At 37.4% G+C, this 21,398-nt stretch overlaps 1 protein-coding gene across 2 annotated transcripts in view; it reads left to right on the top strand.

Annotated features, from left to right (window-relative positions):
- Nucleotides 1–7,671: 7,671 nt before the first annotated feature.
- The window catches only part of Ankrd13c (ankyrin repeat domain 13C), a 69,930-nt gene continuing 56,203 nt past the window's right edge, over nt 7,672–21,398 (top strand). The window contains exon 1 of one of the 2 annotated variants that reach the window (XM_027949522.3): nt 7,672–8,473. In XM_027949522.3, the coding sequence (XP_027805323.1) occupies nt 8,032–8,473 (442 nt within the window). In that variant the 5' untranslated portion in view covers nt 7,672–8,031. Of the gene's footprint in view, nt 8,474–12,426; nt 12,508–21,398 lie in introns of those variants that run through there. The other variant, XM_027949523.3, reaches the window with a different exon arrangement.

The raw sequence follows: 21,398 nt of genomic DNA, 5'->3' as shown, positions 1-21,398 counted from the left end.
TTCTGGGCTACCTTGGTGGGTATTCCCCTTACAGGGAAGTGACTGGATAAATTTACAATTCTTAATGTTAGAACAAAAGGAGGAGAAACGCTCTTTTCAGACTGCTATTCATTACGGTGTTAAATTATGGCCTATAACTGAAACTTTATCACAACCAGGTCATAGGAAAACTTTCACTTTAAAGCAGACCAACTTTCAGACCTCTACAACTGTTAAGTCACATATAGGCCCATTCACTTCTTGCTTTCCACTATCACCACCAACATGTCAAAGGTATAAGGTTACTATCAGATTTGGGATGAATATTTGTTGCTCATACCCACCATTGGGCATCTAAATCAAAAACCCCCAATCTATTAGGAACAACATAACCATACCTATAACAAATGGCCTAATGTTACTCGAAAATTAGGATGGATCCAAGACTCACTATGCCAACAATTGTGATTTTATAGGCCAGTGATTGGTTAGGGACTAATTGGGTCTCTACACCTGAAATTAGCTGGCCCAATGGGACTCAATGGTTGTGTGAAACTAACTTATGGCCCTGGCTTCCCCCAGGTTGGATAGGAAGATGTACTATTGAGTACACCTGGATGCAAGGCAGATGGACCCCAAGTATAGAACAGCCAGCAAATCTCCCCAATCTCAGACATAGATGGGGACAATCTATTTTTTGTTGGTATCATCATCTAGCTTGTTTTTTATTCCACAAATTGGTTTAGAAGATGTAATGTGGTGCATGAAGACCCTAAACAATTGTACTCAAACTGCCCTCCATGACATTGAGGAAAGTATTTCCCCTTAACACAGAAGTAACACTCATGAGGAAAGGCATCTTACAAATCAGGATGCCTTTAGATGTCCTCATTGCAGCCCAAGGTGGCACTGTGCCATTATTAGAACTGAATGCTGTGTTTATATCCCTGACAACTGTGGCAATGTGACTAACATCCTTAAAGATTTGCATTCCAAGATAGAGGCCATGTCCTCGACAAACTTGTCATGGGGACAAATTCTTAGTTTTTGGTTCTTTGGTGACTTCCTGTTGGAAAACATTGTTAACATCTGTGGTCATCATCATACTCATCAGTGTGTTCATATGCTTCAGCATTTATTGTTGCATTAATCTTATTTCAGTACTCATAATTTCTTGTTTCTCTTATAGACTGCTCATCTCTCATGTGATCTCCAGCCTATTGCTTCTCAACCGGACTTTTACTGCAAACCCTTCTACCAAACTGATTTCTATAAGGGAACTTCAAACTGCTTGCCCCACCACCTCTTTCAGTTTGAAGCAGCCAGAGCATGTTTTCCCATTTTCTTACAGTGGAAAGGAGTCCCTAAAATTAGAAGGAGGTGGGGTTGATGAAGCAAGAATTAAAGACAGGCAGTTAGTGTAGATAGGTGATCAGATTGGATTGAGAAAATGAAGGCAGATTCTGGTCCAGGAAGTTGGAGACCACCACTGGGAGACTGGAATGGTCATGTCTCCAGGCCCTTTGAAGACCAAGATTACCTGCCTATACTAACCCTCCCAAAAGGTTGTTAATGAAGCAACTCCTGAGCAGACAGGAAGCTGATAATTAATGCCTCCTGGGCTGCAGCTCCCTTCCTGCCCAGCACTCCACCTTGGCCCTTCCAGCCCACCTGCTCACCTTGTAGTCACCTCAAGGGCATCTCCTAATCATGCATGCAGGATGGGGGGAAAGGAACAAGATAAGGGAGAAGGGTGCAGGAAAAGGGACAGGACTTTCTCATCCCATGAATGTGACTTTGGGTTCCCTTCTTTCTCCCAGGAGAAGTCTGTATTTTACTATTCTTTGAATAAAAATTTCTTGCTTTCTAAGCTTGCCTTGGTGCTTCTTTGATGTTATACTTCAACATTTGAGGAAGCAGAACTCATCAAAGGTAATGGAGGTATCAGTTCCTCCTCCTCCTCCTTCTTCTTTCCTCCCCCTCCTCCTCCTAGTTCTCCCCTCCCCCCTCCCCTCCCCCTCCTCCCCTCCTCCCTCCCTTCCTCCTCCCCTCCCCCCTCCTCCCTCCTCCCCTCCCCCTCCTCCCTCCCTTCCTCCTCCCCTCCCCCCTCCTCCTCTTCCTCTCCTTCCCCCCTCCTCCTCCCCTCCCCCCCTCCTCTTCCTCCTTCTTTTTGGGGTGGGGTGCGGGGCAGTTAGCTTTATAAGCCTGTCGTTATCCTCAATCCCGGTGGAAGGTTGCAGAGGCAACTTGCTTGGTGCCCTTCTGTCACATGGGGAATAAAGACCCATGTCCTGCTTCAAGACTGATCCGGTGACTTATTTCTAAAGGGCCACAACAGCAATACTTTTGTATACAGACTGTTCTTGCCTTTGTCTTCCTAACATCCATCCCACTGAAAACACTGTAATGAAATAGTTCAGCGGTTGGTTAGGGTTTGGCCCCACCTCTTTCTCAGAGGTGAGTCCTGATTGGCCAAACCGAATCAGGGTCATCACCTCCTCCTCAGGGATTTGTTTACGTATCCTAAACCTGAGCCAATCATCGTTCCGTAGGATGCCCCAAGTGGACAAGGTTGTCGTGACGGTAAAATTTCTGTGGTCGCGGACCTCAGGACCCTGCAGGAGGAAGGGTCCCTGTCACCGCTGGCTGCCATCTTGGGTCCTCGAGGGAAACTGGCCTGAGGAGGGCGCTCCAAACACAGAGTGCCTGAGTGATCAAGAAACTGATGTGGGATTTGGAGGTGGCTGACTCGTGTTCGCACTTCTCTATTATGTGAATACATCCCTTTAAGCCAGTTTCAGTTGAATTTACTTTTAATTATGAATGAAAAACTTATAATTTATCCTAAGTATTATATCCACTCTTGAGCTTTGCGTAAGAATCCAGGAAAGCAATTGTCAATTTAAGATTGGGATTATTTATTTGGTATCTCATTACTGAGTTTATAGATGTCTTGGTAGGTTGTAGATACTTTCGCATTTATGTTTTAATTGATTGGTTAATTCAACAACTGTTTATTGCTAATAGCAAGCATTCAGTGTCTGTAAGATACTATGCATATTGCAGTGATAAATCCTTCAGTACCCAGAGACCTCAAAGGACTAGTTGAGGAGGCAGTCAAAAGAACCAAGGACGCATACAGAAATTATAATGGGAAATCAAAAATTAAAAAAAAAAAGAAGAAGAAGGAAAAAGGAGGGAATACCTAATTTAGAATTTTGGATTATTGGATAGAAGAAAAGGAAGGAAGGGCAGAAAGACCTCAAAGAAGGGCTTCCAACTTTTGGTTTTGTGTCATGGACCTCTTTGGTGGTGTGGTGAACTCTAGCAATCTATTTGCAGAATAGTATTTCTGAATGCATAATCTTGGGATTACCAAGGAAATTTAGTGTATTGAAATTGCTATCAAGTATTAAACTTTTGATTCAATATATTTACATCTTTATTACTTCATTAAAAAAGAAGATCTAACAGGGTAATAACTTAATTTTAGGAATTAATAAGTATAAGAGATATTTTGATATTTCAACTATAATGGAGTATGAAGATCTCTGTGGTTTCTTTTGGTTACAAAGACACAGATATTGCTAGTGCTTATACTGTTGAGGTTTGTGGCCTACGTTCAAAATAAAAGGACATGCTAAATTTTATTTAGTAGTTTAGTTCAATGTAAATTCCTGGTCCTGATTTCTATGTTGGGTAAAAACACAAAACAAAAACCCTCGAGAGAAGAAGAGAACATTTGAACTAATTTTTGACAGACTGAAGGAGTTACCTAGGTGTGTAAAATGGAACTGAATTCTGGACATATAGAATAACATGTAGAAGTATGGAGACGTGAGAGGTTAAGGAAGTTAGAAGATTACTTTGGTTGATTGAAGAGTGAATTTGAAAGTGTAGTAGGAGGTGAAACTAGAAAGTTTGGCAAAACCTATGGAATATGGGTACAAGAAGTGTTGATTGCACATTATGGCGATTAAATGTGATACTGTCTTTACTGTGTTTGAAAATCTTTATAAACTCTCCATTTATTTAGTATAGATAGCTGAAGTTTCCTACATTGCTCTTTGTGATCTTACCCCAACTTTCCTTTCTATTCTCATTTACCACTGTCATCTACTTTGCTCCAGTGATTCTCAAATATCATGCTACATTTATACATTCCATTCTCTTTAACTATACTCATTAGCTGAGTGATCCCTTCTTGTACCTTATTTTCCTACTCTGTAATATAGGGTTAGTGGGTACTCATAGCAAGGATTAAATCAAATAGTTTTTTTTTTTTTTTGCCTTGCCCAATTCATATATATTGTTTAAAACCCAATTCAGACATTGCTGCCTTCAGAAAGATTTCCTGATCATCTGATTTATATTGCTTCCAGATAGAATTAATAACTATTCCATATCCTATTGGGGATTTTTTGGGGAGGGATTTCTGGGGATTGAACTCAGGGGTACTTGACCACTGAGGCACATCCCCAGCCCTATTTTGTATTTTATTTAGAGACAGGGTCTCGCTGAGTTGCCTAGCACCTTGATTTTGCTGAGGCTGTCTTTGAACTCATGATCTTCCTGTCTCAGCCTTCCAAACTGCTGGGTTTATAGGCATGGACCACTGTACCCGGTTTCTATTGGGATTTCATATAATCTCAATAATATATTTTTCATAATGTAATTTTATATTTCTATGTCACTTTTTCACTATTATATAATGAGCCCTTAAATGTAAGAGCTGAACATTTTTTATGTCTAAAGTGTTTGGTTTTACTGGATGGATAGTTAGGAGTTTTCACATTTATCCAGGGCTGGCAGCCATTAATAAAGTACTTTTAAATTCTGAATCCAGTGATAAGATGCTTCACAGATAAATGGTAGAATATTCTGCTTTTTTTTTAATAATAGTAGGTTTTGATAACAAGAGGTAGCACTGTTTGTATGCAGATCCTTTAAGTGTTTGTATTTTCAAGGTTTTTTTTTTTTTTCCCTATATTGGTTCCTCTTAATTTTTCACTATACACTCTCTCCCTCAGGGAACTCAGCCACCCTGGGGCATCAATTACTGTATAATGATAACTCCTGTATTTGGTCTGAACTCAGTTCTCTATCTCCTAAGATTCATTGCTGAAATTTTCAAGATGTATACCATCTAATTTCCTTTGGATAAGCAGTAAGAACTTTTGACTCAGTATGCCAAGATTGAAAAAAAAAATTTTTTAACTCTTAAAACTTCTGCAGCCTCATTCTTATTATTTTGTTTCATGCACTCATCATCTCTCACCTGAATTATTGAACACTATTTTTTTTTTTTTGGGGGGGGTACTGGGATTAAACTCAGGGGCACTCAACCACTGAGCCATATTCCCAGCCCTGTTTTGTATTTTATTTAGAGACAGGGTCTCACTGAGTTGCTTAGGGCCTCACTAAATTGCTGAGGCGGTCTTTGAACTTGAGATCCTCCTGCCTCAGCCTTCCGAGTCACTGGGATTACTGGCATGAGCCACCACACTCAGCAACTGCACACTTATTTTAAAAATTAATTTATTTTTCCTATTAATATAAAGTAATACTTTTCCTTTGTACAAGGAATTCAAGCAGTCCATGGAATTCAATTGTACAAGGAATTCAAGCAGTCCATGGAATATGATTTAGCAGTCCCATCTCTAGGAGATAACCATTGTTCACTACATGTGATATATAATATTCTACCAAATTTCTGCATGCATATATTAACACTTATTATTACTACTGTTTGGTTCATGCATAGCTTCTTAGTTTCCTTGTCTTTAGTGTAGCCCCTTGCAATTTTTTTTGGGGGGGGTGCTGGGGATTGAACCCATGGCCTTGTGCAAGTGAGGCAAGTGCTCTACCAACTGAGCTATATCCCCAGCTTGCAATCTGTTCTTTATATATACTTTTCTTAAGTATGAGTGACTTTTCTAAAAACAAATCTCCTCTTGCTCTTTCTCTGTTTAAAATTTCTAAAAGACTATCCATTTTTTTTAAAGGATAAAATCTAATTTTTTTTTTTTGTACCAGGAATTGAACCCAAGGGCATTTAAACACTAAGCTACTGAGCCCTTTTTATTTTTTAATTTTGAGACAGGATCTGGCAAGGTTGCTTACAGTCTTGCTAAATTGCTGAGGCTGGCTTTGAACTTGTGATCTTCCTACCTCAGGGTCCTGGGCCTATTGGATTACAAGTATGAGAGCCACTATGCTCAGCTTAAAATCTAAACTTTCAAGGCAACATACAAAGGCCTACATGGTGTAGCCTTTCTTTTCTCTTTAGTCCTAAAATTGTGCCACATTCTAGCATTGAGGTATTGAGCATCTTTTTTCCAAGAGAAGATGATCATGCTTATCACAAGGACATAACAGTATATAAATGTCAAGTGTATTGCCTGGCTTAGAGTTAAAAATAAATAATGGCTATTGTGAAAGCACAAAATATTATTGTATGTATATTATCAGTCTCTCTTGCTCTCTAAGGAGGCTCCTTTGAGGTCTGAATGGGTAATATTTGAACGAAAGTGGCTCCCCCACAACATACACACCAAAAAAAAAAAAAAAAGTGTGTGGGAGAGACAGAAAGAAAGGGAGAAAGATTGATTTGAAAATATTTGGAAGCAGAAACAGACTAAAGGTGAAAACCTGAGTTACAGGGAAGGATGAAGAGAGACCCACAAGTTTTCGCAACCCTCTCCCCTTCGGAATGAACCCATGTCCTCACTCATGCTAGCAAAGCACTGCTGTACTACTGAGCCACACTCAGCAGCCCTGTTTGTTTTCCCGGAGAAGGAGATGATAGGGGTAGGAATAAAGAAAGAAGAGATTTGAGAGACACAGCTGTCAAAAAGTAAATAGGACTTTGGAAAGAGAAATGGGTAAAGATCTTTAGAATGTTTCTGTAAACCCCACCCCTCCACCAGTTTGGATGACTTTGTCAAAGATTTATGGTTGTTAGATTTACCTTTCTTTAGAATTTGACAATATTGAGATTGGACATGAACTAATCCTATGATATTCTACTTGCACAATTATTTGACATTTATGAGCATCCACTACAGTAACTCCGGTATCTGCCCCAAATTAATTCATCTAACAAATATTTAAGAGGCCTCTCCTTAAGGTCAGTCCTTAAGTTCATCTAAGATGACTTTTGTGACATCCCAATACTAAAATCTGTCCTCTCCTTTTTGGTGTAACCCAGTTCCCCACATCTGCTTCATTCCTTGCACTATTAAACATTATATTTAACTGTCTTTCCTCCTCTAAGTGCTTTTTGTAGTTTGGAGAGGCGTTTTATAAATCTATTAGCTCGGCGCATGGCATCATGTAGGTGCTTAGTACATGTTTATTGAATGAATGTCCTGTGGCATCTCAGTGACATCACATCCTGTGTGCAATGGCGTCATTCTGCACTCTGAGGGAGGCTCAGAGGTCTGAGGGTTTAATCATTGTGTATAACGTGCAGCAAACACCTCCAATGCTGGCTAAGGTTTCAGACCGCCCACAAGAAGCGCGGCCAGTAGGACGGCTAAGTTTGTGTCTTCCAGCTCCAGACTCCAACTGAGGGCGGCGACACGCTGTGGGCTAGAGAGACTGGGACTCCGGAGGTGAGAGAGAGGGAGAGAGAGGGAGAGGGAGAGAGAGAGCGGGGGCAGCACACTTATCGCGGTGTTTCCTCCCTTTCGTTCCCGGGGGAGTTCTCGCGAGACAAGCAAAGGGAAGATGGCGGTGCCCTGGTTTTTGGTGTGAGGCAGTGGCGGCGGCTGCGGTGGCTGCTGCAGCTGCGGCGGCGGGGACTGGAATCCTGGTGTCGTGGGTACCAGAGTTGTGGCTCCCTTCAGCGAGCTTGCGTCTCTTGGTGCCTAGGCGAGAGCCGGCTTTTCTTCCAGGAGATGCGTTTGTCCCGGGCTCGGAGGTGCTCTGGGAGTTCATACTGCGCTGGAGGCTCCTGGCCGCCGCTCTAATCACCTCGTGCCGCCGCAGCGCCAGCTCCGTCGCCCGCGGTGAGCCTGCCGGATCTACTCCCTGCCCCTGGCGGCGGTGATGACCGGGGAGAAGATCCGTTCATTGCGGAGGGACCACAAGCCCAGCAAAGAAGAGGGGGACCTGCTGGAGCCTGGAGATGAGGAAGCGGCAGCTGCTCTCGGCGGCACCTTTACCGGAGGCAGGATTGGCACTGGCAGCAGCGGCAAGGGCGGCAAAGCCTGTCATAAGATCTTCAGTAACCATCACCACCGGCTGCAGTTGAAGGCAGCTCCGGCCTCCTCCAATCCCCCTGGTGCCCCGGTCCTGCCGCTGCACAATTCCGTGACTACCACTTCTCAGTCCCCGGCTCTCCTAGCCGGCACCAATCCTATTGCAGTCGTCGCGGATGGAAGCAACTGCCCCGCACACTATCCGGTGCACGAGTGCGTCTTCAAGGGGGATGTGAGGAGACTTTCCTCTCTCATCCGAACACACAATATCGGGCAGAAAGATAATCACGGTGAGGAGTGCTAGCCCCTCTCCACCTTTCCTTCCGCGTTGGGTGTGTACCCCCAGGTCTCTGGAATTCTAGGCTCCCTTCCAGCCGACCCTCCTTTCCTGTACCTATCGTGCAGGGACCAAATACCAGTAAATCATGTCGGATTCATGATTTAGCTTACTAGTGGTAAGGAGGTTGGTTCCTGTGGGTGCAAAAAGAATGTTTCCTTGCCCACTTTGGAGTTTACTGTGAGAAGTTGTTTTGTATATCTTTGAGACAGGCATAAACTGATCCTTAGGTTTCTCCTTATCTAACCTGGCCTCCTTTCTTTGTTTATGAAATCATTTATTTATTTATTTATTTATTTATTTATTTTTTGCTTTCTGTCCTTCCCATCCCAAGGTTTAATTTAATTTTAATTTTTTTTTTTTTTTTTTTTTTAGTTGTTGATGGACCTGTATTTTACTTGCTTATTTAGATGTGGTGCTGGGAATCGAACTCAGTGCCTCACACTTATGAGGCAAGCACTCTACCCCTGAGCTACAACTCCAGCCCCCCCCCCCCCCCCCCCCCCAAGGTTTAATTTTGGACATATAAATTGCCCACCTTTCATACTCAGTTCAGATCCCAAATTGACTGTATCTGGTTGTGATTTTGTAATTTCAACTGTCATTGGGCAGTCTGGTGTTTTCTTTTTTTTAGTTTTGGTTTTGGTTTGCTCTCAAGAAACTTAGGACGATTTTTTTTGAATGTCACACATTAGAAATTTGTTGCCTTTTTTTCCCCTAGAACAATTAAAGTGATTTCTCAGTAGTTTTTTATTGTCAGTTTTATGTATATAATTGCTATTAGCAACGTCTCATTTGACTGTGACTGGGAATAATATTCATAGTAATTTCATCATAGCTTATATGAGAAAGTAATTGTGTGTGTGTGTGTGTGTGTGTGTGTGTGTGTGTGTGTGTATGTTTTTTTTTTTTTTTCCGTGGGGAGGGAGTGGTTTCTGGGGATTGAACTCAGGGGCACTCGACCATTGAGCCACATCTCCAGCTCCATTTTGTATTTTATTTAGAGACAGGGTCTCACTAAATTGCTTAGCACCTTGCTTTTACTGAGACTGGATTTGAACTCGTGATCCTCTTGCCTCAGCCTCTGGAGCCTTTGGGATTACAGGCGTGTGCCACTGTGCTGGCAGGAATACTATATCTGTTATTGAAGAACTGTCTTTCTACCTTTTGCCTTATTTTGTCAGATGACATTTTTTGTTTCTCTAAAGAGTAACGTGATTGAATTGATATTTGAGCATCAGTAAATTTGTTTATTTTCTTGGTACAGGATTTGAACCCAGGGCCTTGTGCATCAGCAAAAGCAAATTTGTTAATGAAAACTAATGTGAATACTGATACTGTTTTAATTTTTAATAAATGTCATTTTAAATTGAGCAGTTAGTAAATATTGTCGATGGTTCTGCTTTTAACATGACAATTATTGTGTACATTTTGTTAGAATACACTCAGCTCTGTGCTAAAAATGACACAAAATTACATTAATGAATTATCTGCCTGTGAAATAAGCTCCCTTAATTCCACTGGATTCTGGGCTCCTTACTTAAAATTAAGACAAAAATTCAAATTAAAAAAGGAAATAAGTTTCCTATTGATTTTACAGCTCTCTAACAACACTTGTTTTTGGAACTTGCATTGTAATTGTTGTAATTTCACTATCTATCATTTATGAGAAGTCAGATTCCCCCCTAAAAGTACCTTAAAGCTACCCTAGTTTTTTATTTCTACATTTTATTTATTTCATCATGTTAGTACTATAATAAGCATAATGTTTGCTGGAAAGAATTATATTCTAACATTTTGGGAAAGAGTTGTACTTTTAATTTATTAGTCATTCATTAGGAAGTTTTTCAGATTTGGGCCACTGCCTTTAAAATTTTACTATCTTGAAATATCTCTGAAAGCAGATTAGAGGTTCCTATTGAGTTAACTCCATTTACAAGAAGACATGGATTATGAATATTAGAAGATTCTGAATTTACCTAATTGCTAGGTAGTTGGGCTCTCGTATTGTTTAATCCAACATTTAGAAGTACATTTGTTAAAGCTCAAATTCCATTCAAAGTAATTAGTATTCTGTGTATCCTTAAACTCTTGTTCTTACTCTACTGAAATTCACTTTTTAAATGAAACTGCCTTTATTTTGATATTTCTGATGAATGTAACTAGTTGTTCAAGTACTTGTGAAAAGTGTAATTGGGCCTCCTCGCCCGTATATATTTCTTTTATTTCCTGGGAAGAGTAGCTTCTGTTTAATGTGCTGCTGCTGCTGCTTTAGTCTTTTTAAATTTTTCTTGTAATTTCACTGTTATATTATTGCATTATTACTTGTATTCTTGATATTTTACTAATCAGAATACTTTATTTAGATTTTAAGGGTATTTTTTCCTTTCAAATTATAAGAGAAAAATGCCTTTTAAATTACCCAATCAAGTTCCATATTATATTTGGATTGCTGTAACATGATAGGTACATTGCAGAAAGATATACTCAGGCAGGTGCATAGCAGAGCCATCCAATTATACCATGTATCATATAGTTTATATTCTCTGAAGATATTCATGATGACGATGATGATGATCATTATTACATATGCAATTTATTGTGTCAGCATCATGCTAAATGTTTACATACATTGTCACATTTAATCCTCACAACAGCCTTGAGAAGGGGATACTTTTCTCCTCATTTTAAAGGTGAGAAAAGTGAAGCCAGAGAGACAAGGAGACTTAATAAAGTCACATACTTAGTATGAATTGCAGTTTAAAATTAGCAATAATTGATACTCCTAAGCCCATGATTAGTTTCTTTGTAAATATTTCTCTTGATTGAGATCTACTCTTTTACAAGGAAGTTAATTCTAATAATGTGTACGTTTTGTTTCATAGCAGACTAAGTTCTTTAATACATGTTTTCCCACTTAGCACTTAAAATTAAACTTCACAGACAGGTTTTGCTCTGAGTTTTTCTGTAGAACTCAAATCTCTTGTTATTTCTTGTTCTATCATATATCCCTTCCTTCAGGTTAAACATTCCTAATTTGTGCATTCATTCCTCATGTGACTTAATCTATAAAGTCTTTAAAATGGTCCCTGAAGCACAGTATATAGTATATGTTTGCTAAGTAAAAGAAAGTCTTACTCATTCTCCTTTAGTAAAACTCAAAAATTTATTAATTCTTCCCTTTCTAGATGGTGCCTGGAAGAAACCTTAGTGCTAGAGCTATAGTAGGCCCCTAACCAAAGGGAACAAGGAGACTATATTTATTGTTCCAAAGCAAGACACACTTATTTATGCAGTTTAAGAGTATGATTTTTTTTTTTTTTTTTCTGGTAACGGGGATTGAACTCAGGGGCATTCCATCACTGAGCTACATCCCCAGCCCTATTTTGTATCTTATTTAGAGACAGGGTCTCACTGAGTTGCTGTTTAGCACCTTGCCATTGCTGAAGCTGGCTTTGAACTCACGATCCTCCTGCCTCAGCCTCCAGAGCTGCTAAGATTACAGGTGTGCGCCACTGCACCTGGCTAGAGTATGATAATTTTTTAAAATATTTTTTTTTTTAGTTGTTGATAGACCTTTATTTATTTTTATGTGGTGCTGAGAATCGAACCCAGTGCCTCACACATGCCAGGCAAGTATGCTACTGCTGAGCCACAGCCCCAGCCCTCGAGTATGATAATTTTTAATATTGCTTTTTCTCAAGTGAGCTATTCTTTTTTTGTTGTAATATTGCTTCTTGAATTTATTATTTTTTTTTACCCTCAACACAGGACTTTACATTTATTAAATTATGTGTTGTTAGTTTTAGTCGGTTCCTTTATTAGATAGAGAGCTTGTTGAATTCTATTTTTTAGCCATTTTCAGTTTATCTGATAGAAGCAACTGCCCCGCACACTATCCGGTGCACGAGTGCGTCTTCAAGGGGGATGTGAGGAGACTTTCCTCTCTCATCCGAACACACAATATCGGGCAGAAAGATAATCACGGTGAGGAGTGCTAGCCCCTCTCCACCTTTCCTTCCGCGTTGGGTGTGTACCCCCAGGTCTCTGGAATTTTCAGATAAACTTTTTCAGATAAACATTTTCAGATAAACTTTTTTTGTATGTTGTTTTTTTCATCTGTGATAAAGTGTTGGTTGAATAGGAGTTGTATTTTCTGAACCATCAGTTATTTTCAGAAATACTATATTCGGGGCTCAAACATGTGTTTTGAAATATAAGTTAAATACCGTGACAGCTGTAGCATCATGTATATATTGTGTTTAGATATGCCAAAAGATTGTGACTTATGATTTATTTGATTTTTTTTGAGGGGGGAGTGGGGAAAAGATACTACATTAAAAATACATAAAATTTAAATGTTGTATCTTTATTATATCTTTAGTTATATGCCACATTTTTCTTTAGTATAAAATTAAAGATTACAACTAAGCCTTTTTTCACATTGAGTGTTAGGATTTTTCTGAATCACCTTTGCCCTTGGTAGTTTGGCACAGTATTATAGGAACAGGCCGTTTATTTTAAACAATAATGATTTTACTTATTCACTACCTTTAAATTGAGAATGATATGAAGCATACAGAAGACTCCCTGTTTGTTGAACTTTTAATTTTGATTTTTTCCTCTGAGTTAAATATCCTTAAGAAGTTAAGCGGATTCTGTTGGATTCTAGTCAGAAGCTTCAGAATCATTCAGTTGCCAGTGATGAGAAAGTCCCGGGTATATGAACTGCTCAAATCAGCCTTTCTAAGAAGCAAACCATTTCTGATCTATTTTGAGAGTTTGGCAATCTCGCCTGCCTTTAAGTACATTATGTGGCATGTAACAAGCTATCTTCTCTAAATAGTTAATTTTCATTTTTACTTAGTTGTAATATCTTGAAGCTATTAAAAAAACTCGATGATTAGGAATTTCAAATTTCACTTGAATTTCTGTTCCTTACTCAGTGAAGTGACGGTGAAATGGTTAAAAACATCTTTGCCTGGCAGCAGGCAGATTTCTTTAGACAGGGATTTGAAAATTTTAATTTCTGAAAGATTAAAAATGTGCATTTGAGAATTGAGGAAGAACCTGGTGACCGTGTAAAATGTTTATTTTGATTTATTCTGTATACATTCCTTATCTTCCTTTTGATATTATATTTTCTGCATTGTTTTTGCCAATAAAATCTTCATGATGGGTGAAAAGAATAATGCATAATCATAAAAGGTCTCTTGAGAAGTGGCATCTGTAAATAAACATGACAAATCCTGAACTAAGTTACTGGTAAACAGTTTTAGCCAGGAAAGGGTTAAAGTGATGGCATATATTTAAAAGAATATTAGTAGTTCTATATTTGTTCTCTTCATGTTTTGTAGTCTTTCAAAACTTTATTTTTTTAAATACAGACCTTGTTTTTCTTTATAAAAATGTGATGTTTAAATCCCAAGAAAATCCATTCAGTTGTATTACTTATCTTCACTGGGTTTAAGGGTGACTTGGTTGTAAAATTTGATTTAGTTGTTCTTCATAACTAGATGAACATGACCTTTCTCCTTTATCTCATGTGCATCTCCAACAAAATAGGACTATCCTTGTCTTAAGTGGTTCTGTTTCCTGATGGCATTACCATTGATGCTGTAAACTTGACCCACCACTTACCAATATTGTGGTGTGAACACATCTGCAGAGCTATCTCCACAAAGGGAGAGATGATCCTTTTCTCCCCTTTCTTGTCCTAATAAGAGTTGTAATCTTCCAGTTTTGGCAAAAATATTCAGTGGAAATCGGCATTTATTGGCAATGTTAGGTCTTGGGCATACTCAATGACACGAGAGAATTTTGGGGAACTCATTGGAGAATTGAGTTCTAGGTAGTATGGCTGCCCCCAAGTCAATGCCATCTTAAGTCACAGAACTCTACTTTAATTAAGAGTTTACTGATTGTTAGGATGCTTGGAGTCTAGAAAACAAATACAATTCCTAGAGAATTGGGTGGGGGCTTGGCAAACATTTATTTCCTTGAGGGAGAAATGAGAAACCCATTTTAGAACAAAATTGAAATATGTAAAATGGGGGCTAAAAAAAAAAAGGAAAAAGTCTTTTTTTTTTCTAATTGTTTGAAGATTATAGATGGTATTAGTTATCAGGCTATATGAGGTTTTACTCTGTGATTTAACTGAATTCTACCTGTTCTAGAGCCTGTTATTCTTGTTGAAATCCTAAAGATTATCTGCAAAACTAGAGTGCCATTTCCATTTGGAATCAGATCCTAGTTTGAGACCCTGTTTCTCTACAAACTGGTTTTTACAACTTTGTGCTATTTATTTATTAGTTAACCTGTGAAAAAAAATAAGTATAATATCATCTCCCTCTAAGGGCATTATAATCTCCAGTGGAAGAATGGACTTGAAAATATTTTAAATCTGAAGACTCATACGATAGTAATGAGAACTGATATTAGTGTCTTGCTTTTACCTTTGGTTATAATTACCCTACAGCACAAGGAACTTTTGTTTTTAAGGTTTAGATAGGCTTTCAATTGAAGTTTTAATCTGATGCTTGAATTCATACTGCCTGTCTGTCTGTTAAAGGGTTACCATTGTCTGACTCACTTATACGTCACCTTTAGTCTACTATTGGTGTAGCTCAGTTTAGTACATTTGGTTTCATGGCTGCAGATATCTGGCAAGCAGTTAAAGCAGGCTTTATTTTTCTTAGTACTGAATTATTCTATAAAGCTGTCTGTACTGTGTTTTCCTTTTATGCATATATATCCTTTGGTTGTTTTCATAATCAGGAGGAGACCTGTGTTGTCCTAGGGCAAAGTGTGTTTTGTAGAGTGAAAACAGTTTCTGACACTGCCCTTTTTGTTTTGAATTGTTTTTCTTTCTTGGTTCATTCATTCGTTCATTCATTCATTCAGCAGATATATAGTGGGCTCCTAGTATGTGATAAATAGTGTTTGTCAGCTGCTTCTATAGACCTTCATTCTAATGGGAGAGCTGGAGAATGAACAAACCAGTACACATATGGTATGACTGTTAATAAGAGGTATTACAGAGTAAAATTAGAGTGAGGAGAGCAGAGAATGCTGGCAATACAGGGAAAAGGGAGGTACTAATTATTTCATTGAGGTTACGTTTAGGGAAGATACCAATAAGAATTTTAAGCAGTTACCTAAAGAAAATTAGGAAACATTATCTGGCATAGCAGTTTCAAGTAGAAAATAGTGATTGTAAAGGTCAGTTTCAAGGAATAAGTCAGCCAGTGTGTCTGGAACAAAGTGAGCAAAAGGGGATGAATAGGAGTTAGGTTGCTGGGGGTGTAAGCATGTAGACTTTTTGTAGACAATTATTAAGGATTTGCTTTTATTCTGGCAACATTGGATGCAGTTAGATGTTTTGAGGTACGGAGTTAACAATCTCATTTTAAAAGGCTCAAAGGCTCACTATCTGCTTTATGAAGAAGAATGAGGGGGTGGGAAGAGCAAGGATCAGTAACAAATTATTGTAGTTAAGTGGGGGTAATTGTGGAAGTGATAAGAAATTAGAGCTGGTAGGAGTTAATGACAGATTGGATATAATATTATGTGTTAGTTTTAGTTTTAGTATGCCATTTTTAAGAATTAATACAGAAATTCTCTGTTATGTTTGTTTGGGTGAGATTTGAACATGTCTGTAAAACCTGGAGCTAGGTTGGTTACTTGTAATTTCCTGCTCTGTATTAGGGACTGTACAAAATCAAAAATTTTTATAATGATGCCAAGTTATTGCTCGTCTCTTTGTGTTGATATATTCACTGATGGTACAAAAGCAAAAGTATCATTGAGTACATCCTTTTTAGCATTCTTGGTAACATAATAGGGATTGTGAAGGATGTTTTCTGTATACTGAAGGGCAAGTAAGGGAAAAACGCTTGTAAAACTGAGTTGTAAGCTGAATTAGCCATTTTTTCATGAAATGCCATTTTTACTTGAAAAATGACTTACAGACAAACTGATTATTGCAATTGAGATTTGGCAGGTGTTATCTTGGAAATGAATGAAGTAAGCTTATGACTTTAAGGGAAAAAAATGAAATTTTCAAATGAAAATTAGAATTTGGAGAAGTTATCTCTGTCCCTGTAAGCTTGACAGGTTCCCAATATTTAAAAAGACTGTTTTTGTCAGATTGAAAGTAATATTAAATATAATTTTTAAAATACAATATAGCAAAATGTGTCAACATTTAGAACATCTGCATAACTTCATCAATATTTCTCCAATGTAATATCAGTGCATGATGTTACAAAATCATTTGTCATAAAAGATCCCCTCAAAGTGCAAGAGACCAGAGTATTTCAGTGTTAATATAGTACAGACAACTAATTGATATGATTTTAGATTTCATATTGCAACTACCTTAAGAAGTGACTACTTAATAAGTTTTGTATAGTGTGAAAGAATACCCTGAACTTTGAAAAGGCTATTAAAATACTGTTAGTTTTTTCAACTGTGAGTCTCTTATACTTCTAAACAAAATAGCGTTGTTTTGGTCTGTTCTGTTCTGTTCTGTTCTGTTTTTGATGGTGCTAGGGATCAAACTCAGGATCTTGCTCATGCTATGGAAAAAAACATTTAATACTTGAATAAATGCAGAATTAGATTTTTAAAAAATCTAGTTAGTTTCCATTAAGTCAGACATTAAAGAAATATATTTATATTTTTAAAGAATTTAAAATAGTACTGTTTTTGTCAGACATTTGTTTTGAACAATACAGTTAATTTTATTTTTAAAATAACTTTATTTTTATGGGGTGCTGAGGATTGAACCCAGTGCCTCATGTGCTAGGTGAGCGCTGTACCACTGAGCCACAACCCAGCCCCTGCAGTTAATTTTTTGAGGCCCTATTCCTGTTTAGAAATAGTTTTTTTTTTTCCTTTGACATATAGTATTTGTCTATATTTGGAGGGTACATTATTGTAAAATTTGATATATGTGTACCATGTATAATGATTAAATCAGGGCAAGAATGTCTATATTCTCAAATATGGTCATTGTCACATACTGGAAACCCTCAAACTCTTCCCCTTTAGTTACTTTGAAATGTGTAACTAATTAAATATTGTCAGTGTCACATATTGGGAAATCTCAAACTCTTCCTTTTAGTTACTTTGAAATGTGTAACTAATTTCATGGACTGAAATTGCATTATTGTGGCATACACCATCAAAACTACTTCTCTGGTACCCAGCTATGTTTTGGTACCCATTATCCATTCTCTAACCTTCCCTTTCCTCTTCTAGATTCTGGTGGCCTCTCTAATGGTCTCTGTTTCTACATGAACAACTTTTTTAACTCCCACAAATGAATGAAAGCATGTAGCATTTGTCTTCCTGTTGTCTTATTTCCTTTAACATAATGTCCTCTAGTTCTGTCCATTTTATAGCAAATGACAGGATTTCATCCTTTTAAATGGCCGAATAATACTACACTGTGAATATATACCAGTTTTTAGAAATCCATCTGTCAATGAACATCTTATTTGAATTCATATCTTCACTGTTATAAAGAGCTCTGTAATAAGCATTGGTATGCAGATATCACTTGGATAAATGATTTCATTGCCTTTGGATATGTACCAGGTAGTGATATTGCTGGGTTATATGGTATTTCTGTTTTTGATTTTTTTGAGGAAACTTCATACTGTTTTCTATAATGGCTGTAGTGATGTACATTTCTAGCAACAGTGTAGAAGAAATCCCCTTTCTGCATTTTGCCAGCATTTTTTTTTGTCTTTTTGATAATAGCTATTCTAACTATGGTGAGAAAACAATTTTATATTAATCCATAAGGTTTTATTGTAGCATTTAAGTAAAAGTTTAAAATTTTAATTTCTATTATGATAAATATAAATAGATATATTCATAGATAAGTTTTTGGGATCTTTAATAATTCTTAGGAATTATAAAGGAGTCCTGAGGCCAAAGCTTGAAAACTGTTAGTATATTAAAAAGTATATAGATTTTTAAAGTCATGACCTCTTCAGTTTTTAGATAGGCAATTTCGGGAAATAATGCATTAACTCTATTATTCTTACCTGTGAAATACGAATATATTTTTCTCAGAGGGTTTTTGAATGAATTAAATGAGATGAAGATGTTTGAAGTATATAGCATAGGGCCTGGCACATTTAATATATGCCGTTAAATTCTAGTTATTCAGTTGGTTATTTGCATATTTTAAAAATAAAGTGGTTTTATTTATTTATTTATTTTTAATTTTTTTTGAGCATTTTTAATATTTATTTTTTAGTTTTTGGCAGACACAACATCTTTGCTGTATGTGGTGCTGAGGATTGAACCCGGGCCGCACGCATGCCAGGCGAGCGCGCTACCGCTTGAGCCACATCCCCAGCCCAATAAAGTGGTTTTAATGTTACTGAAATTCTTTTCACTTATTTGATAAAATAAAATTTAATTTATTTACCAAGTTAGAAATAAACCATTCTCTTTCAGATTTAAAAATTATGAAAAGTTAATTGTAAATATGTTTTTAGTATCTCTTTTATAAAAATTAGCTAAAACAGCAGGCCAAAGATGTAGAAAACTGAAAATTAGCTTTAGCCTTAGGTTGAGGACAGAAAGCCAAGGAGGATACCAGATAGAGGTTAATGACTTTGATTTTTCTTTTTCTTTTTTTGTAGTATTGTAGGTTGAACCTCGAAGTGCTCTACCATTGACTCACACGGGGGCCCCCGCCCCTGACCACCACCACCTTTTTTTAAAATTTTGAGACAAGGTCTTGCTGAATTGCCTAGGCCAGCCTTGAACTTGAGATCCTCTTGCATTAGTTTCCCAAGTCACTGGAGTTAACAGGCATGTGCCACCATGTCTGGCATAACTAAGACATATGAGCTGTTTCCTGACATGTTTGATAATAAATTCAGTTTAGGTGATGAAAATGTTAATAATGATTATTATTTTATCATTTAAAATATTGACAGCATGGTATTTGTCATCTATATAGTAGATATTTCTGCTGATAATCTTATTTGTAAAGTGAGAAGTATTGTATTGTTGGACTCTAAAGTCATTTCTGGTTTTTAACTCTTGATAATGTGATTCATAATTTGGACCTGTAAAAAGTTTCATTCACAACTTCAATCGATACTGTTGCTTTTACCTCCCCCCCCCCCATATTTTTCTAGAGGGTTTAAGAAAACTAAGTAATAATCTAGGAGAATGAACATCTTAATTTCTTGGTGCTCTTTCTAGATTCTGGTAGGCTGTCCTTTAATTTAATTTTTTGAATTACAGATTACACTCACATGTTATAGACCTCTAAAAAGGATACAGTAGTTTCCCATATGGGCAAAGGAATGGTGCTTGGGGAAGGTATGTTCTAAGACTTCCAATGGATGCTTTTTTCTCTTTCATCCCTGTATGTCCATTCACTTTCTCTTCTTGGCTGGAGCAATTATTACAGTTCCTTCTATTCATTTACCATATAAAGCATGATATTTCATTTTTCCTCTGAAGGTAGAGAAGTGAAGAAAGATAACTATTATTACCTCTTATACTTTTAGGGCAAAAAGAGATATTCAAAAGTTTATATTTGACTTTAAATACTTCTCTTCATTTACTGCCAAATTTATATCTCCAGCCTAGACTTTTCCTTTGAGTTCCAGATTTTATATTCATATCTATCTACTTGAGATGTTTAAAATTAACTTGTCCAAAATGGAGTTATCCTGTCTCTTCCCTTCTACATGGCCACCCTGTCTTCTAAATTATATCAATAGCTATCCATTATTCAAGCCTCAGTCATTGGTATTCATTCTGATTTCTTGTCTTCATACACATCTAATTAGCACATAATTTTGAATCAGTATGCCTGTGTCTTAACTGCTACCACTTTGGGACCAACCAATTTTTATTATCTTTTTCCAGGAATGCATTAGACTTATGCCTTATGTCTCTCCAATCCATTCTCTGTGGTTACAGGAGTAATCTTTTTTTTTTTTTTAGTGGTGCTGGGGATTGAACTCAGGATCTTGTGCATGCACTCTACCAACTGAATTAGCTATGTATCCCCAGCCCTACAGGAGTAATCGTAAAATGTAAAATTTGCATCATGCCACTTCCCTGCCCAAGGTTTCTTAATACTATATTCACTTAAAGAGTTAAGTTTATGTTTCTTGCTATAAAGAACTTACATTATGAGGACCTTGCTTCTACAATTTGATTTTGTACAAATTTCTTCCTTTTTTCTGTGTTCTGACCATACTCTCTTTCTTTGATTTCTTTGAATGCAAGGTTATTTCTGGCCTGTCTGCAGTGCTTTTCTTCTCATTCTGTGATTTCTTAGCTGCTGTTGCTTTCCTCCCTGAGTTAGGGATCACACCTAGGATCTCACACCTGCTAGGCAAGCATTCTACTCAGCCTTTTTATTTTATTTTATTTTGTGATAGGTTTTATGATAAATGTCTGCTGGGGATATAGCTCAGTTGGTAGAGTGCTTGCCTTGCGTGCACAAGGCCCTGGGTTCAACCCCAGCACCATCACCGAACAAAAAATAAAAACCAAAAAACCAAAAGAAGCTTTTTGTCCAGGCAGGCCTCAAACTTGATATTCTCCCCCCTCATCCTCCTGAGTAGCTGGGATTGCAGCATGTGCCCCCATGCCTGGCTCTTAGCTTTTCTTCATCTTTTATTTAAAGCATCTCTTGAGATTTTATTTAAAGCATCTCTTGAGAAAGATTTTTTTTCCGGACTAAAATATCAAAAAGCATGTCTGCCTTTAATGTTTAGCTTTAACCTTTTGTTAGTTTTCTTAATGCTTATTATACTCTATTTTGTCTCATAATTTTTCTCCTTTTTGAGTATGAGTTTAATGGTTGAATCTCTAGTGTCTGACAC

Source organism: Marmota flaviventris, chromosome 10, assembly GCF_047511675.1.
Source record: "Marmota flaviventris isolate mMarFla1 chromosome 10, mMarFla1.hap1, whole genome shotgun sequence".
Taxonomy (NCBI): Eukaryota; Metazoa; Chordata; class Mammalia; order Rodentia; family Sciuridae; genus Marmota; species Marmota flaviventris.
The sequence above is the reverse complement of the archived record's forward strand: the minus strand, read 5'-3'. Positions and strand labels throughout refer to the sequence as shown.